We start from the raw sequence: 12,848 nt of genomic DNA, 5'->3' as shown, positions 1-12,848 counted from the left end.
TGACATATTTTTTGTAAAAAACAGACATATTTATGCGCATATTTTAAGCATTTTCTGTGCATAAAAATCCGAAGTCTATATAAATAAAAATAAATGACCACAAAGAAGACTAAAATCATGCGAGTAACACGTTTCTACTCAAAAAGATCGGGCATGTAAAGACTGATCGCAAAGTAAAACTTTCCTAAGTGACTACGCATGAAATGTTTATTCAGATTTGAATTTGAGCATATACCGGGAGCAACCAACTAGGCGAACTTCCTTTTCTGTCATTTGACACCTCGAGGAACTGGAATCACATTGGAGCTTGCCACGCTAAATAGTTCATAAAATGTATCTATTATTTTTCAATTTGTTCAATTCGTTTTTGTTAGTTCTCTGATAAGATTTACGATTTGGTGTTAATTTGTTGCTGTTCCGCAGGTCGGACGTACGCCGACCTCTAGTCGACCTCGACCACACGTCCAAGCAAAACATATAATATAGAAAGAGTGTTATATTTACACGAAGCTAGTGCTATTTATTTTTTCGAGTTCTCCACGTGTCGATAATATGGTTTTAAATATCACTTAAAACTTTAATTTGTTTGTGAACCCTTCATGGACAACGTGACTTGCGGAACAGTTATGATAAAGTCAAGAAAATGAAGAGGATGAGTTCGTGCGATGTGCTGCAATGGCGTAACTTAGCCCAATTTATTTAGGGCTCTTTAAATAAATTTGATTTGTAACAGACCTCTAGACATCGGCAAAGCAGACAGATCCTTTGTTGACGAATTAGTAACCAAATGGTCAGCTCGATTTCAGCTACTTCTTATAGTTAGAAAGTAGCCTCTAGGAAAAAAATAAAATTTTTAAGGATGATTTGTAAATCTCCGTATGAGATATGTTGGACAACAAAGAACAAGTTTTTAAATAATTTAATAAGTCGCTTCCAGTTTTTATTATTATTTGTAATTACGTTACAAATCTGTAGTGTCCATATTTTAACAAATTATTTGTTTACGTAATAATTCTAATAGCTTAATATATTTTTGAGAGCACGTCTATGTACCCAGGTGCTGATGACTTGCGATATTAATTGGAGAATCGAGGTGTCTATAAAATTCCCAAACTTGCCGATAAGTAACTAAGTTTAGTTTGCCGCTTTTTGAATCTTACAGTATTCTTCAACAAAACTTTAAAATGGTTTTATCTTTGAATCGTTGGGTGGATAAAGTCGCCGTAGTGACTGGTGCTAGTTCAGGAATCGGAGCTGCCATTGCTGAAGAATTGGTAAAAGCTGGAGTAGTGGTGAGTTATGATTTTAATCAAAAACCAAATTTCCTCTTTAAATAATCTCTATATGAGTTTATAATTTGTAAGTATTTTTTAATTATTATTTATATACAGGGTGTGTACTTTTATCTCTGTACAAATATGTAAAATTGTGCTTTCTTAATGACAGCGGAAACTGCTTCTTGTGATACCTACAGCGCTTTTAAAATGTAGACCTCAGTGAGATTTTATATCTTTTATTTTTGGTGTAATTTTTATTAAAACAATAAGGAGATATGGACAAATATTAGTAAATCATTAGCGTTCTTTTAAATTAAAATCTGAAAACATAGAGGTAATCTCACCCATCCATCAAAAGCTCTAGTGCTACATTTAATCAAAAAATATAGGCGGTTACTTTTTAAACGTCCTCGAACTTGACCAAAATGGGAAAATTACCAAATTTTCAAAATTCAAATAAGAAATACACAAATCATTTTTTTCTGTATGGCACCATAGTAAGCAAAATTTGTGAACGAGCGAATTCGGCTACAGAAAAATTGACAATTGTACTAAAATACTTTTTATTATTTTTGTTACATTTGTATATGATATATGTGAATGTTTCGGATTCAAAATGCCCTGACACAATTTCAAGATCCACTTGAGTGACTTTAAATGTAGTCATTGTAAAATTTTGCCGATGATGACTTTGTTACATTGTTGTAAATAGGAGTTTTATTTCAAAGAGAGTATGATATAAATATAGGAAATTGGGGTTAGTTTCCTTCATGTAATTCGAAATAATAATATACGAGATGTGGTACAAAACATTATTTTTGAAACGGTGTGATGAACCTCAGGCCAAAGTGCATTTTCGGTTAGACTATCAAAATTTAGAGAAATTATAACGGATATCAGTATAGGGAAGCCTGAATAAAATCTACTTTATTTTTATCTTGGTTCTAAAAATAAATTAATACTATACCGAAAACCGGCGGTCAAAGATTTTTTTAGTTAAACAGATATATATGTACTTCTAGAAACGTCCTCAATTTTTGTTTGCGCGTTTCAAGTATCCAATAGTTTAGATTGTTAGAGTACTTGCTCTTACCTCCTATATCATTTTGAATTAATCAGTAGATTCGTAGTTACTTCTAATATTTCAAACATATTGTTTCTTCTTTAATTTTCTATCGGATATGGCCTTTATTGTGCTAGCTGCTATTAATTAAATAGATCTGAACCGTATCTATTTAATTTAATTGAATAATAATTATTATGTACAGGTTGCAGGACTAGCTAGAAGAAAAGAGAGATTGGAGAAATTGACTAAAAAACTGAGCGGTGAAAAAGGCAAATTGGTTGCCATTCAAGCTGATATCACCAAAGAGGAAGATATCAAAGCGGCGTTCGCATACGTTTTGAAAAATCTGGGTCCTGTCAGTATTTTGGTTAACAATGCCGGTCTAAGCAAATATACATCACTAACTGACGGTGACACACAGTTATGGAAGACAATCCTAGGTGAGTAACACAAAATAACGACTCTAAACATCCGAAACCTTTAATCGAACTCTCTTAGATACAAATGTCCTTGGCCTAAGCATTGCCACACGGGAGGGTATTAAGCAAATGAAAGAGAATAAAATCGACGGCCATGTGATTCACCTAAACAGCGCTTTCGGCCACTACGTACCAAGCACTCCAGGCCTAAATGTTTACCCCGCCTCTAAATACGCAGTTACAGCTCTGGCGGAAACTCTGAGGCATGAAATTAACAGCCAAAACCTCAAAATTAAAGTCACAGTATGATTTACTTACTATTTCGACAACACTAAAATAATATCGCTACAAGTCAACATCTCGAAAGTCCGAATCCATTTCGTTCAAATCATTTTCGGTAGCTTGTAGCTTTCCTTGAGATTTATTTATTTATTTATTTTTGTTAAACTCATTTTGTTCTTTATGTATTTATTTATCGGGTTGAATCGATGCCCATATATTTTTTGAAAGTTCAAAAGATTGAAAGTGGATCCGAAGGAGGAAATGAAAATTTTTTAAAATTTTCTTGTGGCGATGAAGGGGTCAATTTTAAGTTTAGTTGGACGGTGCATAGTATAGCATTAAATTTTAACCACGAACTAATCCTCTTAACGACGAAACTCTAAGTTTTACCAAAATTGATTAGTTTCACGCCCATGATTTAAAGCCTAGTGAGTCATTGAAAAATAAAAAATTAAAACATTGTCAAATAATAATTGGGAAAAGTTGCTGCTATTTGGCAATAACTTATCATTGTCAGAAATGTTTTAAACAATATTGGCTTAAATAGTTCAAATCATCTTTGCCAGCAATATTTTATTAATCATTTTATCTAGGAATTAACATGGCTTTTCAAAGAAAATTAAGCAATGTGGTTTGTATATTTATAATTTTGACAAAGGCTGGGTAGAAGAAAGCCTTAAAATAGATTTTTTTGTACAAAAATTCAAAAAATTAACGTTTATTTTATTTTTTATCTATTTTTGATATCAATGCGAATAAAAATAATTTCCATAAATTTCCGTTTTTGAAAACCAATTTTTTTTAGGAAAATGTTTGTGTAGCCAAGGATGATAAGTTCCGGTGTTTGCAATCAAGTGCTTAGTACCGAATAAAGCTTATTTATTTCTTAAATCTAATATTAAAATATGTTGGATGAAAAATGAAAAATATATCGAAGACAAACGAAAGTAATTTATTTCAAGAAATTTACTTTCGGGGTAGAGAACGTCCCCGTTTTTTAAGAAAAATATTCCTTATATTAGTTATATTTTCATATTCATTTTACTTAAAATCATTATTTTTCTTTATTATCATTATCCCATGCATATATTTAAATATATATATATATATATATATATATATATATATATATATATATATATATATATATATATATATATATATATATATATATATATATATATATATATATATATATATACATAAAGAGTTTATTATACTGGACATAAATCAAAATTTTTTGAAGATAAAATAAATTCACATAATTTTGTTTTTTGTGTTGGTAATATTGACAAACAAAACAAAAAAAATTTAGTCAATTGACACACAAATTGCGTATTCCCTTGTTTTTTTGTAACTGTTAGGAAGATATCTACAACTGTTTCCTCCATTCACATTTTATTTTCACAGTAACCTAGAACTGGTTCGAAATTTCTGGAACGACGCTTCAACAATGAAAAACATTTTTTCGGGGGTGATATTGAATAGGACTATTTCACGAGACCAATATCTTGATTAGGTTGGCACCCATACTTTTATTATTGAATAGCAGAATATCGTAATATCAAAATTGGAACCAATTCACAAATTTTCTAAATACGTTATCATGCAAAATATGTAGAAAATTTTGATACGTTTTTCTCAAAAAACATTATACCTCGTGAAACTTTACTACGTGTACAACAATTTGTTGTCCTCTCCTACTTCTCTCGGGTTGGAGGGGTTCAAAAATCAAACAAATTTTGTCAAATTTATCAAGTCTTAAAATACTCCAATTTTATTTTTACTTATGAAAACCTGGTCTCCATCTACCAACTCAACTGATTCTATTTTTTCAACTCCGTCGTCACTTTTCGGATCAAAACTATGCCCAAAAGTTTAATATTTTGGCAACGAAAAGAAAACAAAGTTGAACGAAGTCAAAATTGGTCAGAATAAAATATGTTTTTAACGAAAGAACTGTATTAGAAAATGTACTGACTGTAACTCGAAACTTTAAACTATTATGTAGTTGTTTTCAGGTTATGTTTACTTTAAACGATTATGCTATAGCATTTTATGGGCGCAGTCACTTTTTCTGGCATTATTTCTGTTGGCAAATAGTTCTTTGTTATTTCAGAGTATCAGTCCTGGATACGTAGCAACTGAGTTCGTCGCGGTATGTACAGGAAAAACAGCCCAAGAAATTGGCGTTACTACACCTGGATTACAAGCCAAAGATGTTGCTGATGCTGTGGTATATGCCTTGTCGACACATCCTCATGTAAATGTAAGTTAAATTTTAAAATTTATTAAGTTTATTGTTGATTTTGTTCAAACCAAATATTTTTTGTTTTCAGGTTTCTGAGCTCACTGTACGAGAAGTTGGTGCACTGTTTTAATTTTGATTTATAATTTATTCATAATTCATAATTAATCATATATCAATAAATATATTTGTTTCAATTTTGTTCTGCTAAATTAATCTCCAACATAAGTCAGAATTTTGCTCATTAATTTGTTGAAATTCTGTAACATTAGAATTTTAGAATGAGAATTCTATAAAATTAGGGGTGAAACGTGAAAAGAAAATGAATAGCGTTCATGTTGGCATACGCCAAAATTATGCACTGATCAGGCTTGGCAAAAGTGTCACTCTCGTCAAAACAAACTCATGACTAAGATGACGTTTATCAAACTTGCTGCTTAATATAGTATATTTAATTTTTTATTTTAATATTTTCAGTATTAAATTTAATTTACATTTTCACATATCTTGGTCCAATTTTGGGGGTAATTATAGAATCCAAATTAATAATTACAAATTCTTTTGTGGGGGATAAATACGTGGTAAAATTATTTGTTGTGTCAAGGGAATATTTAAAGCTCTTTCTTAGAAATTTTATAAGTTTATTCTATGTTTCAGAGAGTTGTCAGTCTCAGTGTTATTGTCTGGAGTTGAAAATATTTTTTTTTACGAAAAACTTGAAAATATTTTACACAAAAAGTTTTCATTTCAGTCAACGTTGGTAAATTGCTATTTTTTTCTTAAAATTCCTTTTATGCGATTTCAAGATTTTAAATTTATATCATTAACGTTATTTCAACAGTTTTGAGAATTTTAACTTTTTTTTTAAATACCCTCATCATTCCTGGATCCGCCTTATTTATTGAAATGTTATATTTCATAATTTTAATAGTTTTTTTTACACACTCAGACGTAGTTTTGGAATAGTTGGCAGCACTCTTATATGTGGTGCCTGGCGTTATGTAAAAATCTGGATCAAATCGAAAAAATTGAATATGAGAAAAATGATAATTAGTCGGTTATCACACATGTCCACATGTTTTGTTCTGGACAGGCCCTGGTTACTCATTGTATTTTATATTTTCTTTGTTTTCAATTTTCATTGCAAAAGTCTACAAAACATTTTTGCTTTCCGTAGAATGTACCGTATTTTTTTTATATCGACACCTATTAAAACAGTGGAGACGTAAACATAACATTTAAATACACTTTTACTTGAGTTTCGAAACGAATGCACGTCGTGGTTGATGCTATAATTTCATTATTATTCTTAATGGAATTATAATATAATTATAATCGCTATAACATTGCAGGACATTTGTTAGAACTTAATTATTACAAAATTGGAACTTAGCAAAATAAGTTACGGTCAGGTATGATAATATAATTTTCATCTTCCATTGAACGCAAGTATTTGAAAACATATTTCTATTGCTGTGCGCGATTCACTCTCGCACTCATTCGACCTCGAGGACAGGAATAGACTAACAGTCAACAACATACAGGGAGTGCGATGTATAATCAAACTCTGTGGAACGATAGTATAAGTTCTATTTACTTTTTTTAGGACCTCCACGACCCGATACGATGGCCTTAAAACTTTAATTTGTTTATCATGTACACCGTGACTTGCGGTAACACTAATGACACAGTCCAGAAACTGACGATGACACGTTGTTAACAGCAGTGGCGTAACATAACGGAATTGTCATAAGTACAAGCATACCTTTAACGATAAATGTTTTTTAATGTCCTACTGCAGCAAAGTGGTCGCAAAAGCTTCAAAAACACGCAATATGGAGTTATTAAAAATTATCAACAATTCTCTGGTTGTTTTATTTATCCTTATTTATATAAGCTTTATTCCATTTTTAATTGATTTTGCAAGAAAATATGACATACTAAATTGTCCATTATCAGAGATATGAAAGTGTCGAAAGGTTAGATAAAGAAGCAAATGTTATTCCACTCTTAGATAGATGCAATCAATTCAAATTGTTTTTTCCTGAAAATTTGAAGGGATTCGGGCCTGTTTTGAGAAAGCATCATTAACAGTATACGCGATTTTGTAAGAAAATGCGACACTAACAATTTAATATTCATAACAATAAATTGCAAAAGAAACTAGTTGTTAAGAAATTGTTAATTTGAAATTATTTTAAATGTTTCTAGCCTACATAGTGAAATTAATGTATCTTTTTATCTGTCATTTTGACATTTAGTGTACCAAATTCTTCGCTTGATTTCACTTACCTCCTAGTTGAAGGCGAACCTATAGAAAAGTACGTTTAATTTCAAAAAAAGTTTCTAAATTCGTATGCATGTATGCATGACAAGTTCAGTGTTTGCTGTCCTTCACGAAATACTTCTAATAATACTAATTAATACCATTACATACTATTGCTTATCTTTATTTTTATTGATTGAAAACAACCTAAAGTTCCTAGTTTTTTATTAATATAATTATCGATAATACATTTTCGAGCGCACGCCTATGTATAAAGGAATGATTTCAGATATTAAGCTGAAAACCACGGTACCTATAAATTCTCCCGCAAACTAGTCGAGTATAGTTTGCCGGCTTTGAATCCAAACGAATTTTCGTTGCTAAGATTGAAAATGGTTTTATCTTTGAATCGTTGGGTGGGTAAAGTTGCAGTAGTGACTGGTGCTAGTTCGGGAATTGGAGCTGCCATCGTTGAACAGCTGGTAAAGGCTGGAGTTGTGGTACGTTTGTTTTTATTAAAACCTTCAAATAATCAGTGCAGTTCATATCATATCAAAGTGTTGAACCATATATAATATACATTGAAACATTATTATATTTATATAAAAGAAATGTTCTAGCTCGTATTTAGTAGTATTTAGATTAACAATTTACTATATTACCGGCGAATTTTAATTTGTTATTACTTTAAAATAGTCGTTGGAAACATTATTGGTATCATACAAACCGCTTGCAAAAATTCAATTTTCTGAGAAATTATTAAGAAAGAGTATCTCACTCTCGCAATTGAAATCCTAACCGCTTAACGGAAATATTAACGTTAACGGCATTAGACGGCGTTTGCAAAAATTATGAAATTTAAACAAAACAACATAAGCTTTTTAATTTTAAAAATAAGCCAAAAAAATCGTAAGCGATGTTTCACGCTGAACACGAAAATGTCGTTTAACAGCTACTACTATAAAATTTACGTTTGGCCCACCACGTGCGAGAAAACCTGGGCCAAAATAGAATTTATTTTTTCTACTCCCGTCTGTAACATACCAAATTACGCACCGATCTAGCGTGCGGGAAGCGTCACTTTACCACATCAGTTTCGTTTCCCACGAGCAATCGGATGTTTTCAGAGATATTTCCCACGCTTTGAATTTTGACGTTTGTCAATTCTGACCGGCGTGTCAGTAAATGTATTCGTGTTGTTTTGCGAAAATGTACTTAAAAACTAACGGTCGTAGAAAAAGTATAGTATGCAATATATTCGGTAAACTTTTTAACTCACTCGTTTATTAAACACCCGCTCCGCTCGTGTCAAATAAACTCGTGGGTCAAATGCCGTTTACATAATGTACTAATTTTGCGTAGAATGAGTTTTTAAAATATTTTAGAGCGATAGGCCCACTGCTTGTGTTTACGTTTTATTTATAAACTTAGGAAACATTCCTATAATCTTCCTTATCCTGGATTCATAATTGTTTTATAGGTAGCCGGACTTGCCAGAAGAAAGGAAAGGGTAGAACAACTGGCTAAAAAACTGAGCGGTGAAAAAGGAAAATTGGTTGCAGTTCAAGCTGACCTCACCAAAGAACAAGATATCAAAGCCGCGTTCGAATATGTTTTGAAAAATCTAGGACCGGTCAATATTTTGGTTAACAATGCCGGTCTAAGTAAATTTACGACACTTACTGACGGAGACACACAGTTATGGAAGACCGTCTTAGGTGAGTAATACAAATAAACCCGCAAACATTACTTTCAATTACCACCCTTTTAGATACAAATGTCCTTGGCCTAAGCATCGCCACCAGGGAAGCAATTAAACAAATGAAAGAAAATAACATCGACGGTCACGTGATTCACATCAACAGCGTCCTCGGCCACACCGTGATCAACTATCCAGGCTTGAATGTTTACCCCGCATCCAAATACGCAGTTACTGCCCTGGCCGAAACTCTGAGGCATGAAATAAACAGCCAAAACTTAAAAATCAAAATCACGGTATGATCTAAATTTACTATAGCTATTTGAGTTAGACTGAAAAAAATTTCTATGGGCATTTTTGTTTGGTCATTGGAAATTTAGCGAACAATATTTTTTCTGGAGTGATAATCATACGACTACTTCGTCAATGAGCCGAATATTATTACAGAGTCACTAAATAACCAACATCAACAGAACTTTTATGTGGGATGAGACGTTTATTTTTAAAAGTATATCACGTTTGATATTTTGATAAAAGTTTTTGCCACTGGCGCGACCATGTCATAGATATAAGTGTCAACTTGCGATGTTGGCCATTAATACGTAGAATTTTAGTTTAGTCTTTCAAGTAAATGGAATATTATGATTTGTCTTATAAACAAACCTAATTAAGGCTGTCCAGTTTATTAACAAAAGACCAAAATCACTGAATCATATGGTGGTAGGAAATTACAAGAAATAGTGGTTCTAGAAATTATTCCACCCAATTCTACTTAACTGAACTTAAAAGAAGCACCCATACAAACGACACAGTACCAGAGACATGTGATCAAACGATGTATATAATTTGGCCAGTGTTTTCTAGAAAAATGTAACAGAAGACTCTATTTTTCTTTGATTTTTTGAAAATTATTTGGAAGGTTACACAGTCAAAATCACAATTTCACATCTACAAATACGCATTTGTTTTTCTGAGATCCAAAGCATACATGTGCAAAATGCAAAATTTATTTTTCAAAGAAATCTGTTGACTGTATTGAGTGCTTGAAGTGTAATCAAACGAAAGTTTATTTTCTTACTAATTATAGGCTACAACTATAAAGAAAACTAATACAAAAATCGTATGGTTAGAACCAATTACTTTCCGTGTAGTTTGACATTTTTTTCTGAGATATAAAATATTTAAAAAATGTTTATGCTGTTTTAGTAAAATAAAGCCATTATTTTTTGGCTGCAATTTTTTCAATAGACGTTTGTATTCAAGATTCTTATTATAAATCGAGCTTTGTTGTTTCAGAGTGTCAGTCCTGGATACGTAGAAACTGAATTCATCGAGGTATCCACAGGAAAAACAGCAAAGGACCTTGGTTTAAATAGCCCTGGATTAAAAGCCGAAGATGTGGCTGACGCCGTGGTCTACGCATTGTCGACACCTCCTCACGTTAATGTAAGTAAAACTTTCATGAGATAAATAATAACAAATTTATAAGTTTTTCGTTGCTGATTGATCTGTCTTAAGAAAAAAATGTTTTTACTTTCAGGTTTCCGAAGTTACTGTCCGAATAGTTGGCGAAGCATTTTAATTTAACTAACGTATTTTTATAAATTATCATTAAATGGGAATAAATATTTTTTAAAGAATTTCATTCTTTGATTACCTGCAAATGTACTGGTCGAATGGTCCTGGAGTGATCTCCACGAATTTGGCTCGATATCTGCTTGAATTACGTATACATGAAACAGCGCAAACATTCAAAAACCACATTAAATGATGTGCTAGATTAGATTAGACAGTAAATTTTACATTATTTTGTTACGATCGCCAATTTTTGACCGTGAGATCCCGAAATGTAAAATAATTTAAATTAAATGCTTTAATTATGCAACAATTTTGCAAATAACTACGTGAAAAAACTGTTGTGATGAAAATCTGCCCAGCCTGGTGTTTCACGAGGACCGCTTAGATACCTTTTAAGATATTTGTCATATCACGTCACTATTTATAAATCGTATCGTAATGAAATGAAAATAACGTTTTTTGAAGTATAATCAAGTTAGATCTAGATCTGAATTATATTATCGACTCTATTAATACAAATATTCTTGTACCAAGAGTATAGCTAATTAGAAGTCCTTAGGAACTAGTAAGACCTGACATATAAAGTATGAAGCATAAAAAAATATTCAACATGCTGAGATTGATCGTTGAGGCTTCTCGAGAATCTGTTGACCTTCCTCCCCATAGCTATGCGGTGATGCTTTCCCGAGAAGTATGTCTAATTAAAAGTCTCCAAACATGGTTGTTAATAGTGCCTAAGGCTTTTCAGTAGTCCATGAAAATGAGAACAGCTGTTGGGCCCATTTGGTTCTGCTAAAAAATGTGAAAGCTGCTTAAGGGTAACCTGGTAACTATTATCTGAGTTGCGTATAAGTATGCCAATTTTGTAGACAAGTTCCACCTCTTACATTCCAGCAGAACACTGCGGATATCCTATTCTTCAAGCACCCAGCTTGTGAGATGAATGTGGAAAGAAAATATTGGTTTGGTTATAGTATACTACAATGACAGTTTGCCCTCCAATTTTTCCACATCTTTGTCCCCCATTCCATTTTATAGGATGCCTCTTGGGCATAAATCATCAAGGTAATAGCCATGCTGTCTTTCATTCAATATATATACCCCAATGTTTTTGACAGTGGTTTTTATTTTGCAATTATATTCGTTGTCAGATCAGAAATTGATAACGCTTGGCAGAAAGGTTGTGACTGTGGGACAACAAATTAATACAATTTGAAGGTCAATTTTCTCTGAACCTGTGGTCCTAGAATCTTGTACTCTAAATTCGTTGTTTTACCTCATCTACAGACATAGTTCTAAATAAAAAAAAAGTTCTATAATTGAATTTTCTATTTTCTTAATTAAATTAATAGTATATTCCGTGTGATAAAGGACGCTTTAGTTACGAGTTTGCTGTGAAATTAGTGCAACGCAGCGAAGCGAGTGTTTAATAAACGAGTGAACGTATTGAATAATATACTTCTTCTACCACCACTACTTCACGTGGCTTTTTAGAATATGCACGAGATTCGGGACTAGACGTAATTTTCTTCAGAATAATTCTATGAATCTGCGGTAGAATAATTAAACTTTGACGATATTCTTTCTACTCTTAATAGAAAATAGAAAACCCTGTGAGTTGTTTCTCAGGATAGTAATGATTTTTTTTATTCTGTCTTATTTAATTAATTTTACAAACTGTCCGTGCGTATTTTAATTCTGCTTACAAACACATCGAATAAACTTTACAAATGAAAAAAGCGCAAAAAAAATTAGGTAAGTATACTTAAAACATATTTAGGATTCGCCGAACCCCGTTAGAACATCCCAATGGCGGTCTATGTACATCCTTAATCTAAAAAGTTAAATAAAAAATAATTTTGGCAGAACGTTATTTGCCTAGCGAAAAACATATTTACGCACATCATGAGCGTGACATTTTAGCATGTAATATTTCGCATCAAATGGCCCTTTAGTATTTCGTGATTCTGTTTTAATTTTTTAAGCTTCTACGCTCGCTTTAATGTCATACCA

At 32.0% G+C, this 12,848-nt stretch overlaps 2 protein-coding genes across 2 annotated transcripts; both read left to right on the top strand.

Annotated features, from left to right (window-relative positions):
• The first annotated feature begins 78 nt into the window (after nt 1–78).
• LOC132701453 (farnesol dehydrogenase-like) lies at nt 79–5,492 on the top strand. The gene is made up of 5 exons (XM_060669387.1): nt 79–1,292; nt 2,546–2,783; nt 2,842–3,065; nt 5,164–5,313; nt 5,384–5,492. Exons 1-5 carry the CDS (start codon nt 1,185–1,187, stop codon nt 5,423–5,425), a joined length of 762 nt encoding a protein of 253 aa, XP_060525370.1. The 5' UTR covers nt 79–1,184; the 3' UTR covers nt 5,426–5,492.
• Nucleotides 5,493–7,891: 2,399 nt separating this feature from the next.
• LOC132701452 (farnesol dehydrogenase-like) lies at nt 7,892–10,897 on the top strand. Its single transcript, XM_060669386.1, has 5 exons — nt 7,892–8,058; nt 9,039–9,276; nt 9,330–9,553; nt 10,554–10,703; nt 10,798–10,897. Exons 1-5 carry the CDS (start codon nt 7,951–7,953, stop codon nt 10,837–10,839), a joined length of 762 nt encoding a protein of 253 aa, XP_060525369.1. The 5' UTR covers nt 7,892–7,950; the 3' UTR covers nt 10,840–10,897.
• The last annotated feature ends 1,951 nt before the right edge of the window (nt 10,898–12,848 follow it).

This window comes from Cylas formicarius, unplaced genomic scaffold, assembly GCF_029955315.1.
Source record: "Cylas formicarius isolate icCylForm1 unplaced genomic scaffold, icCylForm1.1 PGA_scaffold_4__25_contigs__length_36172078, whole genome shotgun sequence".
In the NCBI taxonomy this organism is placed as follows: domain Eukaryota; kingdom Metazoa; phylum Arthropoda; class Insecta; order Coleoptera; family Brentidae; genus Cylas; species Cylas formicarius.
Note: the sequence above shows the minus strand (reverse complement) of the source record. Positions and strands in the feature narration are given on the sequence as shown.